This window comes from Hylobates moloch, unplaced genomic scaffold (genome assembly GCF_009828535.3).
Source record: "Hylobates moloch isolate HMO894 unplaced genomic scaffold, HMol_V3 SCAFFOLD_19, whole genome shotgun sequence".
NCBI lineage: Eukaryota > Metazoa > Chordata > Mammalia > Primates > Hylobatidae > Hylobates > Hylobates moloch.
Window position 1 is genome coordinate 33178800 of NW_026652294.1, and position 18528 is coordinate 33197327.

General features: G+C 42.0%; 1 protein-coding gene across 3 annotated transcripts in view; it reads right to left on the reverse strand.

Annotated features, from left to right (window-relative positions):
- Positions 1 to 252: 252 nt before the first annotated feature.
- Positions 253 to 18528, reverse strand: part of ASPA (aspartoacylase) — a 28240-nt gene continuing 9964 nt past the window's right edge. For all 3 annotated transcript variants that reach the window (XM_058431565.1, XM_032138550.2, XM_058431566.1), the window contains 4 exons: positions 16995 to 17088; positions 10902 to 11009; positions 5165 to 5274; positions 253 to 761 (listed from right to left, as the gene is read on the reverse strand). In XM_058431565.1, coding sequence (XP_058287548.1) covers positions 564 to 761; positions 5165 to 5274; positions 10902 to 11009; positions 16995 to 17088 — 510 coding nt within the window. In that variant the 3' untranslated portion in view covers positions 253 to 563. The remainder of the gene's footprint in view (positions 762 to 5164; positions 5275 to 10901; positions 11010 to 16994; positions 17089 to 18528) is intronic.

Here is an 18528-nt window from a genome sequence, read left to right on the forward strand (position 1 = left end):
ATTCATGGTGCCCCAAAACACTTAACAACAGTAACATCAAAGGCCACTGATCACAGATCACCATAGCAGATATAATACATCATAAAAAAGCTTGAAATATTATCAAAGGGTGACACAGAGACAAGGAGTGAGCATGTGCTGTTGGAAACATGGCACTTAGACTTTCTAGACACAGGGTTGCCAAAAACCTTCAATTTGTAAAAAAAATACAGTGTCTGTGAAGTGCAATAAAGCAAAGCACAATAAAACAAATAACTTTATATATATCTATTTCAATTTTATATTCTGAATACAAGGCTGTTTATTAAGAATGTTGAGCTACCCAAGTATAACGTATAATAAGCTATACAGAAATAGCAAACACTTCTTTGAATAAGCTACCTACATAAAATATGATATCTTTAAGATATATTAATTTAAGAAATTTGCTTAGATGCCTACCGAGTAAGGCACTGTGCTAGGAGCTATGTATGCAGTTGAATAAGGCACAACCCTGCTCTTAAGGAGCTTACAACTAGCAGAATTTGTAAGACACTGTATAAGATGTGAGCTACAAGTGATTTCTAATGTGAAGAGCAGCGAATACTTTTTGCATTGAGCGTCAGTTTAGTTGTCTTTGCAAAAGCTTCTTTCTTTTCGTAATACGCGGCCTCATTCACAAACACGGGGTACACAGTACAGTCTCCGCCCAGGGGGATCGTCTTCCCATCAAGAGTTAAAAACACGGGATCCCCAGGATGCAGTGGTTTCCAGTCTTGATCCTCTCAGGAACAATCAAAATAAATATATTATATTTGGTTTTTCTCCTCTAAAAATGTATGTGAGACTCTAGACAACTAACAAATTACAGTATTTTGTTTTAAAAGAGATACTTGAGCGAGGCATCGAGATGCAGGCAAGTGATCTGACTGCACTGAAATTGGGTCATGCATTTTGGCAGTAGTTTTAAGAGTTCCCCTTTGCATTTGTATAATTGAAACATGTAATTAACATTTGCTTCAGCCAGGTGCAGTGGCTCCTTGCCTGTAATCCCAGCACTTGGGGAGGCCGACGTGGGCGGATTGCTTGAGCCTAGGAGTTCAAGACCAGCCTAGGCAACACAGAGATCCCATCTCTAGAAAAAATATGAAAAGTTAGCTGGGTGTGGTGGTGCATGCCTGTAGTCCCAGATACTCAGGAGGCTGAGGTGGGAGGATTGCTCAAGCCCCCAGAGGTTGAGGCTACAGTGAGCTGTGTTCACACCACTGCACTCCAGCCTGGGTGACAGAGTGAAACCCTGTCTCTAAAAAAAAAAAAAAAAGAGTTTGCTTCAATACCAGGTTTACCTTGAATGTAGCCAAAGAAATTTATAATATTAAAAGGCAAAACTAAATGCATGTCTACCTAAGTGCATAGTCTGCCTGTTGCCAGCTCAAGTTAAATTCTGTTCAGCAAAATTTAGGAAATATCCATTAGGAGTCTTCTGTGTGCAAGACATTCTACTGCTGGGAAACATAAAAATGAGCCATGTTGTACCTGCATAACAGGAGATTCTATTCTGACGGGGATTGGTGAGAGAAGGTGGTGCTGGGCTGGGGAGAGTCTGGGACAAGGTGAGTGTATTTCAAATGTGCTCCTACATTAGGGTAACAACTGAGTTATCTGAAGGGTCCTGCACCAGGGGTTTGGACCTTTGAGCCCTCAAGCACCATGGCTGTCACACCACAGGAATCCCAGAACAGTTCTTCTCAAACTTTGAGGTGCTTGTAAATCGTCTGGGGATTTTGTTAAGATGAAGATTCTGATTCTGTAGGTTGGGGGTGGGGGCCTGGGATTCTGCATTTCTAACATTTCCCAGCAGCATCTGCATTGCCCAGGAGCTTGTTAGAAAAGCAGGATTGCATTATGCGCAACAGACCTACCAAATCAAAATCTTCATGTTAACAGGTCCCCGACGTTCACGTGCACAACATTAATGTTTGAGAAGTGCCGCATCACAGCAGTTTTCTCCATCCTGGTGGTGCATTATGATCGCTTGGGATGTTAAATACATATATACAGGTAGAGGGGCTGGCCCATTTCAGATATCAAATCAGAATCTGAGAGGAGGGCCTAGGCATCATTATTTTTAAATTTTATTTTAAAATTTACATACAGTGAAATTCACTCATTTTTGTGTACAGTTCTGTGAGTTCTGACTTGCAGAGCATAGAGTCATATAACCTGCAACCATGCGATCAGGATACGTACTTCTTTCACCCATCTCCTCGAATCCCTCATGCTACCCATTTATAGTTCACTGTTTTCTGTGTTTATTGTATTTAGGCCCCAGATGATTTACAGGGTGGCTCGGCTGAGAACTATTTCTCTGAACCGGTGGTTTTCAGGCAGAGACTTGCCCCAGAATCACTAAAGGAACCTCTTCAACACACGTCTGGCTAGCCCCACCTGCGGAGATTCCGATGTCGTGCAGTGCTATCCAGACCTGAGCCACATAAAAATCACCTGGTGAACTCAATTGGTTCCCTGTCTACACCGTGATGAATGAGATCAGAGCCTCTGGGAATAGGACTCAGGAATCAGCATTTTTTTTTTTTAGACGTCTCAGCTCTGTCCAGGCTGGAGTGCAGTGGCACAATCTCGGCTCACCGCAACCTTTGCCTCCCAAGTTCAAGTGATTTTCCTGCCTCAGGCTCCCGAGTGGCTGGGACTACAGGCACCCACCACCACGCCCGGCTAATTTTTTTGTATTTTTGGTAGGGACAGGGTTTCACCATGTTAGCCAGGATGGTCTCGATCTCCTGACCTCATGATCCGCCTGCCTCGGCCTCCCAAAGTGCTGGGATTACAGGTGTGAGCCACCGCTCCTGGCCAGGAATCAGCATTTTTAAAAAGCTCCCCATAATTGTCACGTGGCTCAAGTTTGAGAAGCACTACTTTAGTAGTTTGTGGTGGGTTCTAGGCACTGGGAGGGGGTCCCTTACGTGATTCCAATTAGCATCCCTTAGTAAGAACCATCACTCTTAGGACAAAATCTAGACTCATAACTAGGTCCCGGACTGTGTGTTTTCTCCAGGCTCTACTGTCCTCTGCTCACTGCTACTCTCCAGGGACATGGGTCTTCTTGCTGTTCCTCAAATGCTCCAAGTTTGTTCCAGCCTCAGGGCCTTTCACTTGCCTTCCACATGGCTGGCTTCTCATCTTCTAGGTTCCAACTTCAGTGCCACCATCTCTGAGATGGCACTTTGTGACCACTCCATCTAATTGGAACCCTTTGTTATACCCTCTGCTATATTATTTTGTGTATTTCTTTTACAGCACTTATTACAGTTTGAAATGATTTGGTTTACATATTGTTTACTTATTCATGGTCAGTTCTCCTCACCCATTGGGATGGAAGCTCCATGAGGAACATTCCCTATCTTGAATCTCAGGGCCCAGAATGAGCTTAGTTGTCATTCAAAAATATTTGTTGGAAGAATTAACCAATCAATCCCTCCTGTAGAATACTGAGCCATTCCTTATTGTCTGTCAAATCAAAACCATCCTTCCTAACTTTCAAGACCTACCACTAGCCCAGTTTGCTACTGACCTCATCCATCTCGCTTCTCCGCCTGTCTGGGATTATTTTTGTACTCCTCAAAGTATCCTAAAACCTGAAAAATCCTGTTTTAGCCTGCCATGACATCATCACCTTGGCCTCTGTTTCTTGTACTCGATATTTTTGTCACCAATAGTGCTTTCTTCCTTTCTCTCCCCCAGTCTTTACCTTTCCTTTAAAACATTGCCTAAGGCCGGGTGTGGTGGCTCACGCCTGTAATCCCAGCACTGTGGGAGGCCAAGGTGGGCGGATCACGAGGTCAGGAGATCGAGACCATCCTGTCCAACATGGTGAAACCCCGTCTCCACTAAAAATACAAAAATTAGCTGGGCGTGGTGACATGAGCCTGTAATCCCAGCTACTCGGGAGGCTGAGGCAGGAGAATTGCTTGAACCTGGGAGGCAGAGCTTGCAGCGAGCTGAGATGGTGCCACTACACTCCAGCCTGGGCGACAGAGCGAGACTCCGTCTCAAAAAAAACAAAAACAAAAACAAAAACCAACACTGCCTAAGGCTCCTTCTTCAGGTTTCCACCTGGGTCCCATTAAGCCACAAAGCAGGATTTGCTTCACTCCTCTGTATTACTGGGCAGGCCACTTCATTCCGTTGCAAGTCTGAATGACTATTAGAGTCACTAAACAGGGATAGGAACTGGATCAATCAGTGTTTTTCCATCCTGATTATCCAAGCCAAAAAGATCAGAGTATCTCAGAGTGGAGTCCTGCCATTGCTATTATTATGTTTTTTAAAAGCTCTCTAGGTAAAGGTTAGTCGGGGTTGAAAGCCCCGGACTGATAATCCACCAGTTCTCTTCCATCCCTGAGGTCTGAGAGCGTGCAGGCCACTCACGCTGGGGAATGGATACTTCGGCTTTGGAAATCTCTTCTTCTCTCCTTTTCCCTTTGCCTTTTCCAGATTTAAACCTCCTACATTCTCTCAAGAGCCTTTTTTCTTTTCCTTCTTCACTATGTCATTATTGATAAAACTAGGCGAGGAGTAGATTCTGGGTGTTCTGAGGAGAGTCGGGGACTAGTGGCAGAAGAAAGAGGTTCCAGTTGTTTTTCTCTAACTTATTCTGTCACAGGGAGGTAGCAAGCAATGTGGCCAATTTGAAAGAGCACTAACTCTGGATCTGTCATTGATAGCTACATGGCTATGGGAAGGATCTAACTTCTGGCCCTGTATTTCCTTATGTTAAAATAGACATCATAATTCCCACCCGCTGAATGTGGGTAGGAATTTCACTTTCTCTAAGCGGCCTTGGCTGACCACTCCTCTCCCACCTCATTATTCTGTCATCACATCTGGCTATCTTCATTTCTAGACTAAAGTTAGACTTTTGTGTACCTACACTATAAATTCCATTGAGCGTGTAGGCCATCCTTACTGATGTGTCCACACAGCCAGCACAGGTTACACTGAATAAGTATTGAGCGACTGTCCGAACATCTTCCCTATCTACACTCAGTGTCTTTTGAGAGCATCAAATGGGCGAATGTACGCAAAGTGCTGTATGAGCTGTAAACTTCTATTCAAAGGTACAGCATTATTATCTTCAACACTTTAAAGAAAGAACAAATGTTACCTGCAGATTAGGATGGATGATAGCAGCAATTTCTCCATTTTCATCCCTGGGATAATCAACTTTCTCTATAATTTTATAGACCTCGATGGCACAGGGAGGAAATTCTTTTCCTATGACAAAAACAATATGTATCAATGGCAACTAAAAACATCTCTGGGCTGGGCATGGTGGCTCATGCCTGTCATTCCAGCACTTTGGGAGGCTGAGTTGGGTGGATCACCTGAGGTCAGGAGTTCGAGACCAGCCTGGCCAACATGGTGAAACCCCATCTCCACTAAAAATACCCAGGTTGGGATTATCCTAGCTACTTGGGAGGCTGAGGCAGGAGAATCTCTTGAACCTGGGAGGTGGAGGTTGCAGTGAGCCATTGCACTCCAACCTGGGCAACAAGAGCGAAACTCTGTCTCAAAAAAAAAAAAATCTGGAAAAAGGGAAGTTGACAATGTAAGGAAGAAACAATAATAACAACAACAACAATAACAAAATGAAGAGCGATGGGGAGAACAGATAACGTTTAGTTAAGGATGTTCATAAACAGCACTAGGCCAAAAGATGTCCTTGAATGATTCCTATCAGCACTCTGTCCACAAACATGCCAACGGACAGAGGTAGAAAACAGAACTGAAAAAGCCAGTTTGGGAGAAAAAGAATCTAGGTTTGGGGGTCAGGAGACCTGGGCTCTAATCCCCTGGCTATGCGGCCTTGAACAAGATGCTGAACTTCTTTTTTTTTTTTTTTTTGAGACGGAGTCTCGCTGTCACCCAGGCTGGAGTGCAGTGGTGCGATCTCGGATCACTGCAAGCTCCGCCTCCCGGGTTCACGCCATTCTCCTGCCTCAGCCTCCCCAGTAGCTGGGACTACAGGTGCCCGCCACCGCGCCCAGCTAATTTTTTGTATTTTTAGTAGAGACGAGGTTTCACCGTGGTCTCGATCTCCTGACCTCGTGATCCACCCGCCTCGGCCTCCCAAAGTGCTGGGATTACAGGCGTGAGCCACTGCACCCGGCCGATGCTGAACTTCTTGAGGCTCGCTTTCTTGACCTGTCAAATGAAGGTATTGGATTAGCTTATCTTGGAGGACCCTTCCAGCTATGATGCTTTATGACTGAATATTTTCAGGAGGAGTTCCAGCAACTTAGGTGACTTCAGTATCGTGCTCTTTTTCTTTTCTTTTCTTTTCTTTTCTTTTTTTTTTTTTTTTTGAGATGGAACCTCGCTCTTTCACCCAGGCTGGAGTGCAGTGGCGCGATCTCGGCTCACTGCAACCTCCACCTCCTGGGTTCAAGCGATTCTCCTGCCTCAGCCTCCTGAGTAGCTGGGACTATGGGCATGCACCACCATGCCCGGGTAATTTTTGTATTTTTAGAAGAGATGGGGTTTCATCATGTTGGCCAGGATGGTCACGATTTCTTGACCTTATGATCCGCCCACCTTGGCCTCCCCAAGTGCTGGGATTACAGGCGTGAGCCACCATGCCGGGGCCTCTTTTTCTTAACTAAGTACATTAGACACTTGGACAGCTCCTGAGTAATGAGATCTTGCGATGCAGGCAGCCTGCCAGTGGTGGAGACCAACTTCCAAAGATGCAGCAACCTCAACCCAGTTCCCAGAAACTTGGAAAAGGAGTAATTTATGTATATACCAGGCTATCTCTGAGCAAACGGACGAACTTTTGGTCCAACGTAGGGCCCACAGTGTGTTATGGTCACAACTCAAAGGAAAGCCTTCCTTTGCTTTAGAGCAGAGTTAGAATGGGTATACCCAGTGATCACTTCTGTGTCAGTTAGCTTCTGCTGCATAACATACTACCCCAGAATTTAGTGGCTTCAAACAACCACCTCCTAATTTAGTTCATGATTCTGTGGGTTGGTTGAAAAGTTTCTTCCGTCTACACTGGCTTTGTGGATTCTTGAATGTTTTGCTCCTGCCTTTGTGGTAAGCTGACAGCTCACCTGGAGGCTGGATCCTATGGGATAGCCTCACTCTTATGTCTGTCAGCTGGAGTTGCATGACTGTCTGTTAGGGTGCCTGAGTTTTCCACCTCAAAGTCTTTCATTATCCAGCAGGCCAATGTGGGCTGTTGCACATAATGGTACATGTACAGGGTTTGCAAGAGCAGGAAGAGAGCAAGCTCCAATGTGCAAGTGCTTTTCAAGCCTCTTCTATGGCACAAAACAAGTCACATGGGCAATCTAGCTATTCCAGGAGTGGAAAAATAGACTCTATCTCTGAACAGAAGGATATGAAACATCCACTGCCAGGATGTGGACACGGGAAAGGGAAGAATTAAACTCTATCACACCTTCCAAGATGAAGATGGGAACTTACCAGATCTCATTTCTTTAAACCAAAAAGTTGGATAGGAAGAAAGTAAAAACTGATAGAACACAAAGGAGTATGTTTTTGCTACTTACAGTTGGAAGGAGTCTTGAAAACCTAACTTCCATCTATGTTTGAATATTCTCCGTATTGTTCTGGCCATCTTACAGATGCAGAAGATGACTTCTTACAGCCTCACAAAGTGTGGCCCGTTTCATTGCTGCTCAGCTTGGTTAATAAGAGATTTCTGTCTCGCCAGGTGCAATGGCGCAGGCCTGTAACCCCAATGCTTTGGGTAGCCGAGGCAGGCAGATTGTTTGAGCTCAGGAGTTCAAGACCAGCCTGGGCAACGTGGCAAAACCCTGTCTCTACAAAAACCACAAAAATTAGCCGGGTGTGGTGGTGCACGCCTGTGGTCCCAGCAACTCAGGAAGCTGGGTGGGAGGATTGCTTGAGCCCAACCAGTGAGCCGTGACTGCACCACTGCACTCCACCCCGGCCGGGAAAAAAAGGAAACCCCTTAAAAAAAAAAAAAAAAAAGAAAAAAAAAAAGAAAAAATTCTGTCTCTAGGTAACTTTATCTCATTGATTCTGTTCTGCCCTCTGGGTCACAGAAAATATGTCGAATTTCTTTCCAATGTAGACTTCTTTATTTCTTTTCTTTTTTTTTTTTTTTTTTGAGACAGTCTCACTCTGTCACCAAGGCTGGAGTGCAGTGGCGTGAACTCGGCTCACTGCAACCTCCGCCTCCTTGGTTCAAGCGATTCTCATGCCTCAGCCTTCGGAGTACCTGGAATTATGGGCGCATGCCACCATACCCAGCTAACTTTTGCATTTTTAGTAGAGACGAGGTTTCCCCATGTTGCCCAGACTGGTCTTGAACTCCTGACCTCAAGTGATCTGCCTGCCTTGGCCTCCCAAAGTGCAAGGATTACAGGCATGAGCCACCGCGCCTGGCCAGGAATTATTCTCACTATGATTTTCAAGCTCTTCAACATTCTCAATGCTCTCCTTGGCTAAATTCCTCTTTATAGTTGTTTCTCCTGGATTACAGACTCAGAATTTATTTACACTTCTCAAGTGTTGTTTATTCAAGGCAGAAAAAAAAGACCATTACCTCCCTTATTCTGGGATTTTTTTTAAACATAAGAATAAAACTTTGTCCCTGATGTTGTTAACCTTAAACATTTGGTTTAAACAGTTGTTAAAGATGGTCAGGACTTCTTGGCTCTGCCTTCTCAGCCAGGATGTTTTCCCGCTATCTTCCTGCAACCTGTCACTTAGGTGAGCATGTCGCATATGTCTTTATCCAGTTCGCTAACTACAATTCTGAGTAGTACAGAGTCAAGAACAAAGCCCTTCAACACACTTCTTGAGACTTTTCACATGGGGCTATGATTCATTTGTCAGCATTCTTTGGATACAAGTGCTCAGTTGAAAATCCACCAAGCTGGATAGTCTAAATTAATCGTGGTTGACAATTTTTGAATTGCCAAATCCTTTGCTTAAATGAAATGTTACACAGAAGAGCTCTAACATACAGAAGAGTTCTGGTTGAAGCAGAGATAAGGGGTTAAGGGGTGGGGTGTTGCAGGAACTGCTTTTCTCCACCCTTGTGATAGGATTCTATGGACCATGATCTGAAAACCCTGCTTTCCACCCAGATTTGTGGTCTTCTATCTGAATGTATCACTTCTTAACATATTGTAGTCCCACACTTACTATTTAAAGAGTTTATTGTAAATATGTTGTGGTCTTCTCAAAACCAGTTCCATTAGACACTATAGAACCTGCCCTCAGACAAAGATGGTAAAAAGCACATTTTCAGTTTTCATGATTTTGGAGTCAAAGGATTTCCAAGCACAAAAGGAAAGTCTGTGATTGCAGTAGGATGCACAATCTGAGGTTGAGGAATTTACTCCCCACAGACACTGAAGTATACACCAGCTCTGTTATTATAATTGCCCATTCCTCAACAACAATTTCAACTCAGTCTGTTGGAATAATTGTTTACATAGAATGCCTCTTTGATTTTAAGCAATTATTTTCCATTTTAAAGTAAACTTCTTTTATAATTAATAGACTTTTTAGTGCAGTTTTAGATTTACCAAATAAATGAGCAGATAGTACATAGAGCTCTATATACCCACCTTGTCCACCAGTCCCCATTTAATTTTTAATTACGGAAATAATACGTAAATACATTATTCTTATTGAATATAATTAAGACAAAATTAGCCTGGGTTTTGCCTCCCCTCCCCAGTAACCACTGTTATCAGTTTGGTGTGTTTTCTTCTAGGACTTTTCCTGTGATATGTTAACATATATATGTATCCTAGAAGGTGATGACTATTAGTGTTATTTTAAAGCCAGTTGGTGTACTGAATGTCTTGGGCTGCAACTTGCTTTCTGCTAATTACCAACGTGTTTTGAAGATTCTTCCATGTTAGTTTATTTAACTGTCCACCAACAGGTGGACATTCGTGCTGCTTCCATTCTTTTGCTGTTATAAATGATGCACGATAACTATCTTTGTAAACAACATGTTGCTTGTGCTTGTGTTTCTTTGAGATGTGGAATTGCTGGGTAATAAGATTGGTGTGTTTTAAGAAGTGGATGATGTAAAATTATCCTCTAAAATGTCTTTACCAACTTATATGTTCACTTATATGTTCATCAGCAGGTAATGAGAGTTTCCCCTTTTCCTACACATTTACCAACGCTTGATATTTGCAGACTTTAATATTTTCCCAACTTAATGGGGGAAAATGATTACTTATTTTAATTTGCATTTCTCTAATTACTAGTGATGTTGAACATCTTTTCATATGTTTACTGGGCATTTGTATTTTCTCATCTTTCTTTTCTTTTTAAAATGGAGATTAACAGGAAATGAGGATTTAATGTGGAGTCTTTATTTGGCAGCTGCTTTTCTTGGATGTGTCTATCCTGGCCATTGGGGAATAGCTGAAGTAGATAAAAATTTTAAAAAGCACTTCATATCATTAGCATGGCAAATTTGACCCAGGTTCCAATTGTTTTTTTGTTTTTAGTTTTTTGTTTTTTGTTTTTTTTTTGAGATGGAGTCTTGCCCTGTCGCCCAGGCTGGAGTGCAGTGGCGCGATCTCGGTTCACTGCAAGCTCCGCCCGCTGGGTTCATGCCATTCTCCTGCCTCAGCCTCCCGAGTAGCTGGGAATACAGGCGCCCGCCACTACGCCTGGCTAATTTTTTGTATATTTAGTAGAGACGGGGTTTCACCGTGTTAGCCAGGATGGTCTCAATCTCCTGACCTCGTGATCCACCCACCTGGCCTCCCAAAGTGCTGGGATTACAGGCGTGAGCCACCACGCCCAGCCACCAATTGTTATTTAAATGTTTGGTGGTTAAGTTTGATAACGTCACCTTCATTATTACTTACCTTCATTGAAGTGATGTATAAAATCAAGAGCATGTTTAATCATTTTTCTCATTTGATCCAAGATATCAGCTCTCAGAACCCCTTGAGGCTGAGGACCAACTTCTATACCTAGGTACAGAAGGAGAGATAGTCACATTTATATAAGTATGAAAATATATTATAAAACGAAGCATTTTAATGTATCAAGATTTAGAATTATGTTATTAAAAATTATTAAAAAGGTAAACCATGTAGCATCATGGAAAATATTTGAGACATAATGTTTGGCAAAACGTAAAGCAGAACATTTACATGTTTAAGTTAGATGCATAGTGAATAAAGACTGGGAAAGAACATGGAAAAAATCAGTGGTATTAGAAATAGGAAACTCTTGTGGTCTTTTTTATTTAGATTTCCTTCAATATTGCTAAAATATTTAAAAGTCGTAACATAGTAAAAGAGGTGGATAAGTTTATGCTGACAAAATAATAGGTGGACCTGAAGAGAAACTGTTAAGATCTAACACTTAGCCGTGACGGGAGGAAGCACATCTATTTTTATAGATTTCACAGAAATCCAGACTAGATGAATCATGGATTTCAGTCAATATGACAACCTACGTGACCCTTGAGCAATTATTTTGTGCTTAACATAACAATCCATCCTAACACAATAGTGCAATGGTTTTAATTTTTTTTTTTTTTCGAGACAGAGTCTCACTCTGTCACCCAGGCTGGAGTGCAGAGGCGTGATTTCTGCTCATTGCAACCTCTGCCTCCCAGGTTCAAGCGATTCTCCTGCCTCAGCTTCCCAAGTAGCTGGGATTACAGGCACGGGCCACCACTCCCGGCTTATTTTTGTATTTTTAGTAGAGGCAGGGTTTCACCATGTTGGTCAGGCTGGCCTCAAACTCCTGACCGCAGGTAATCTGCCCTTCTCGGCTTCCCCAAGTGCTGGGATTACAGGCATGAGCCATCGTGCTTGGCCTGGTTTTAATTTTATGCAGGAAAAACTTGTGTTCATTTCTTCTAACTCATATGAAATGATGCCTGTACTGTTAGGTCTACTTCGTGTGGCTGTTAAGCATCCATCCTTACAACTACAAAATACTCTTTCTTTAAACTATTTCTGTAGACCCTTCCTTCCTGTTCAAGTCTCCCACAGTCATCTCCCCAGTCATCACCTTCTCCATTTGTCAAACCATTTACCAACTGCACTACCCTCATTCTCTTCCATCCCATTAACATACTGCATTCTTTTACACTTATCTTGTTTTCACCCGCTTCTGTTATTTCCCAATACACAAAATCTTATCATATTCTCTTGCATCATTTTTTATTTGTTGTGCTTAGGTTTCTTGCATATACGTGTGAACATATATTTAAGTATATGTTGTTGTAAATGTGGCTAAGGTATGCATCTGTGCATAAATGACTTACACAAATACGTGAAAAAGTGTGTTTGTAGATATGTCAGTAGGAATACTATAGAATACATTGTTGTTTGCCTACCCCAAATCCATTTCACCTTCCTCCTTTTTCTAATAGAATCCTGATTTTAGTTGGGCTTCCAATTTTCAAGGTAGGTAAATTTTTCTCCAGTTCAAGAGTAAATGTTGAATAGTTTAAGTCAATCATAGTAATCTCCTAGTCAATGATTTAAGAATAAAGGAATCTTTATTATGCACAAAAGTATCAATACTTGAAGTAAGGAATTGGAGTAAGCTAAATATCAAAATATAGGCAATTAGCTGAAACAAATCAAAGGTTTAGCAATAAGAGATACAGATCCTGTTTCTCTGTGACACCAAATAAAAGCTTAAAATTTCCAAACTTTCAAATATCAATCTTGGGCTATGATATTTGTGGGCAATGCTACTCTTAGCCAGAACAAACATCTGCTGATATGTTTGGCCCTTACAAGTTCAGCCAAATCTTTAAAATATTTCAATATGAGGGAATATTAAGCTCATTGTAAATAATTAGAAATGTTATATGTTCTCCTTCCAACTTTGCTGTTTTTTTTGTTTGTTTGTTTGTTTTGTTTTGTTTTGTTTTTTGAGACGGAGTCTCGCTCTGTCGCCCAGGCTGGAGTGCAGTGGCGCGATCTCGGCTCACTGCAAGCTCCGCCTCCCAGGTTCACGCCATTCTCCTGCCTCAGCCTCTCCGAGTAGCTGGGACTACAGGCGCCCACCACCACGCCCGGCTAATTTTTTGTATTTTTAGTAGAGACAGGGTTTCACCGTGGTCTCGATCTCCTGACCTCGTGATCCGCCCGCCTCGGCCTCCCAAAGTGCTGGGATTACAAGCGTGAGCCACCGCGCCGTCCCCAACTTTGCTGTTTTATTTGGAATATTTTTATATCATGCACTCATTGGAAAAAAAGCATGTTTAACATTAGAGAGAATCTTTCTGAGTCAACATTTTATAATGCACTAAGAATATTACTGCATACAAATTTTGCTTTAACTTCTAGTAGGCATCTACAAGGACCACCTTTGTACTCTGTTCCCAAGGCAGAAGAAATGTGACAGGATCATTCTAGGTAAACCTTATCCTAGAAAGAAGCAGTTTGCTGCAGCCACTCTTATGATCATACACACACACACACACACACACACAAACACACACACACACAAAATATGGGAAAGCAACTGGACACAGCCCTCTCCTAACTTTCTCAGATTAACCGTGGTCTCATTTGAGACTTAGAAAAGTTATTTGTATAATTATTGTTCATTCAGCGCCACTCCTGACTCTGCCATAGCCATGTCCTACAATCTAAATATTCTGCTCTGATATGAGATCTTGTATTGAAAAGTTAATTTTTGGTTCGGACAATAGGGCCACCAAAGATGGCCATATAAAGATCCCTTTATTATGCACAAAAGTATCAACGCTTGAATATCCAGAATAATTTTAGATTTTTATTTATTTATATTGTTTGCCAACCTGCTTTTAAATTAAATTACTCCTGGCTAAACCATCTGAGATTTAACAAAAAATATTTTAAGTTGTAATTTTAATTGTAGTGTAGTCTGCAGATAATTAATTATGCTAATGGGGCACTCAGGAAAGAGAATAGAATAGAGAAGAAAGAGGGTGTTTGAGAGGGTGTATGAGAGTGTGGGGCTGCATCTTGGAAGTTACCAGAAGGTAAAGATGAAGTCACAGCCTAGTAACTGGCAGGATAAACAAGTGAATAGATGACAAACAGCTCGTGAAATGTCTATTGCAAAGCAGATGGTAAGAGGAATGTGCAGAGAGGATTCTTCATGGATCTTCTGCATATGTGCAAGTCTCGTGAGCAAGACACGGACTATTTTTGTTCCAGATGATCTTTTCAAGGATGTCTGTATAGTGAACAGCCTTGGAAGTTACGAATGAGGTCTTCCTTGGGGCAAGGGGCACTCGTGCCTACTGCCCATTATAAAAATGAAGGTTCACAGCTGGGCGCGGTGGCTCATGCCGATAATCCCAGCACTTTGGGAGGCCGAGGTGGGTGGATCACCTGAGGTCAGAAGTTCGAGACCAGCCTGGCCAACATGGTGAAACCCTATCTCTACTAAAAGTGCAAAAAATTTGCTGGGTATGGTGGTGGGCATCTGTAATCCCAGCTACTCGGGAGACTGAGGCAGGAGAATCACTTAAACCAGGAGGTGGAGGTTGCAGTGAGCCGAGATCGTGCCACTGCACTCCAGCCTGGGCAAAAAGAGCGAAACTCCATCTCAAAAAAATAAATAAATAAATAAATAAAATTAAAGTTCCCTCAGCTCAGGGTTTCTCTCCTAGAATGCAACCACTGGCATGGATAGCTGCCATCTGGCTCTCTCCATGTCACCCTGTGGGAACTGGAGCCTGGGGAATGGTGCAGAAATGCTAACACTCTGCTATTACTACTGTCAATAATCTATTCTTTGTCTCTGTTTCAGGAGTCTTGTGTCTTCTACTGGCATCCACTCAGAGGTGCTAGGCTAATGGTTAGCTTGAAAGTCGGGTACAATTTCTCAGATCTTCGACAGGTCTTGATAAGGAGAGGGTCAGAAAACCACCTGGAGTAGGTCACTGGTAGCACAAGCACTTTGGAGAAACAGATCCCTTGCCTTTCTGATCCAGTCAGATCTGACCACTCCGGACAAGCTCATGAATGTATGTATTTCCGGTGTTAGATGGCTAGTATTTTTTGTTTGTTTGTTTTTTTGAGACAGAGTTTCACTTTTATTGCCCCGGCTGGAGTGCAATGGCATAATCTCAGCTCACTGCAACCTCTACCTCCAGGGTTCAAGCGATTCTTCTGGTTGGCTAGTATTTTATATATGGTTATAGTTATAGAACCTGCGTGGGAAGGAATGGATAAGTTTGTATGAGTCTGTGTGGGATATGTATGATTAAAACTGTGAATGAGGTACAGGCATGGTGGCTTATGCTTGTAATCCCAGCACTTTGGGAGGCCAAGGTGGGAGGATCTCTTGAGTCAGGAGTTTGAGACCAGCCTGGGCATCATACCGAGATCCTGTCTCTACAAAAAATAAAGAATTAGCCAAATGTGGTGGCACGTGCCTGTAGTTCAAGCTACTCGGGAGGCTGAGATGGGAGGATTGCCTGAGCCCAGGAGGTCAAGGCTGCAGTGAACTGTGATCATGCCACTGCACTCAGCCTGGGCAACAGAGTGAGACCCTTTCCCAGAAAAAAAAAAACCCAACTGTGAATGATGATCATTTATAAGTTGGAATTGTGTACTTACTGGTAATTTGAGCTAATATTTAGTAAGCATATATTAGCAGCCTGCAGAAGTGGGTAGGGAACAGAGAGTGCTAAGATAAATGGAGAACACAGTGTATCAAGTATGGCATGTCATCAATTAGGGGTTTGGGGCCTTTGTATATGATATTCCTTTTTCCTCAAAGTGTTGTCTGAGGACAGGGACTGGTCCACCAATTGTCTGCTGCTAGTCCCAGGCAAGATAAGTACAGAAATTAAAGTAAGTGTTTAGAAACTTTTATAGCAATTTGACATTGCTGCAACATTCAATATGTGATCGTTTTTCTAGAAATTCATTTTAAAATCATATTTTACAAAAGTATTGCTCTATAGCAGATTGGAAATCAACAATGGCCTTTCGTCACAGATAATTTCAAGACACTTGTCTAGAATCCTGTTGAGTGCTCTCAATTTTTTTCCTTTCCTCCCCCAAACACATACACATACACAATCTTAAGATGGATCCCACTTCTTTGCGCCTTCTGTGATCCATCAAGACTGGGTTAGGTCTTTCCTGCTCTTCCGGTCTCCTGTAATTGCCCCTATTTAGCATTTATCACTCTGCAATGATTACCTGGTTACCTGTCTGTCTTCTCATCAGATACGAAGCCGTTTGAGGGAAGATTGTGTGTCTTGCTCATTGTTCTGTCCCCCGTACCTAGCACAGGGTTGGTCTCTGGTAGGCAACTATAAATATTAGTCAAATGTACACATTTCTGGAGTAATTAATGCTGTAGAGGGGGGTCAGGGAAAGTTCTATAGGAGATGACAGGTGAACTGAATCTTGAGAATGAGAAGAGTTGTGCCAGACTAAATAGAAGGGCCAAGCATTACAGCAAAGGGAACATGAACAAAACCAGAAAGCTGCTCAGTGAAATTGGGGCAATTCGGTACAGTTAGAGCCTGCCTGGAGCTACGCTGCTTGTTACTTGACAGTTATAAGCCCAAGGATATGGAAGGTAGCTGTAAATGTTTTTTTAAAAATAATTTTCTCGACCAGGCACAGTGGCTCTTGCCTGTAATCCCAGCACTTTGGGAGGCTGAGGCAGGTGCATCACCTGAGGTCAGGAGTTTGAGGCCAGCCCTGGCTAACATGGTGAAACCCCATCTGTAATAAAAATATAAAAATTACAGGGTGGCACATGCCTGTAATTCCAGCTACTAGGGAGCTTGAGGCAGGAGAATCACTTGAACCGGGGAGGTAGAGGTTGCGGTGAGCTGAGATCACACCACTGGACTCCAGCCTGGGTGACAGAGCAAGACTCTATCTCAAAAATAAAATAAAAAGTAAATTTCTCTGAGTTTCAGCTAGGACATATTTTATTGAGTTATGACAATGGGAACTATGACTTACCCACAGGATACTTGGCTATAGAACGAGTGGTCGCATATTTGAGGGAAGGATGCTCAATAAGATAAACATAGCAGGGTAGTGGAGCCAAAGAAGTCTGAAAAAAATCGAAAACATCTTTCTTATTATGTAAAAACCGTATGTTTTGTTCTCTTTGCTTCAAGAGAGTCAATAATACCTTCAATACATTTTACTTCATCAACTAAGATTGGTAAGACAGCTTTATGAAATACTTTAAAACCCAATGGTATTATAGCTTTGAAAACATACAAATAAATTATACAATATGAAATTCATATACAACTGAATTATACAATGTCTTTCCAGGTAAAATGTACATTAAATAGTTCTCCAGAACCATGATCAAAAAACATGAAATAAATGTTCTTTCTTAATGGATGTGGTGATTTTTGTTTCATCACTGGTTACACTAACTATTTAGCTTGGTATTGGTCTCTTAAACAATTCTGTTTCTATTCCTGTGGTCCAGCTCTCTACAGATGTTGGGTGATTCCCCCTCCTCTTGCTTATCTGCATGAAAATTGAAGACAGGCCTCTTGGTTTGGATAACAAAGTGTCAGCAATACTGCTTCCATATCTGGCAACCAAAGCATTCAGCTCTCTCTTCAATAGGCAATGAAGAATCGCTACATTATGATCTCCTACCGGGACCACTACCCAGTTACTGTCCAAAACTGAAGGGAAACAAAAATAATAATCTTTACTATAGGCCAGGTATTAGGCTAAATGCTTTAAATACTTTATGTCATTTAAGGCTTTGAGTACCCTTCTGGGTAAGTGTTGTTATGACACCAATTTTATAAAATGAAGGAGGCAAGGTTTTGGGAATGGTGCGTTTTGTCTAAGGTTAGTGAAGGAGAAAGTGAGGATCTGAGCACAAGCCACGCTCTTCCCTCTCAATCATCCTCACTCTCAGGAAGGAAGGCTATCTAGTACACACAAATAAGCACACAGTTCCTTATGTGTGTTTCTGGCTATTTTCTAGCAAATCTTCTCCGAGATTTCTGAGCCTTAAAATGATTAACTATATGAAGTACTGAAAGATTAGACGTGTTCTGGGGTGTCTAAATCAAATGGGGACGAGGGCAGGACTAAAGGGAGGCAATCTTTTTTATCACTCGGCTTTAGTCTACACTAAAGGGCTATTCCTTAAGTTTCCTAAAACCTTGTAATTGAGATCCCATACCATTTAAAGTTTTAATATTAATTTTACTTGGTTTTAACAAATTGACCATACCATTTAAACTTTTAATATTAATTTTACTTGGTTTTAACAAATACCCCACCATCTGGTGGCTGTCTGGATAAAACGTGTAATTTTATAGACACAAGAATCCACAAGTGTTTTATTACTTTATTAATTGTGTTTATTATTTTACTTGTTTCCTCTCTTTTTCTCCTTCCTCTCACCACTGCCTCTATGTTCTGGTAGCACCCTTTCCCCCAACCACCAAGCCTGGCTGTGGAATAAATCCCATTTCTCTTGCACCTTCCCTCGTAACCGTTTTCTGATTGT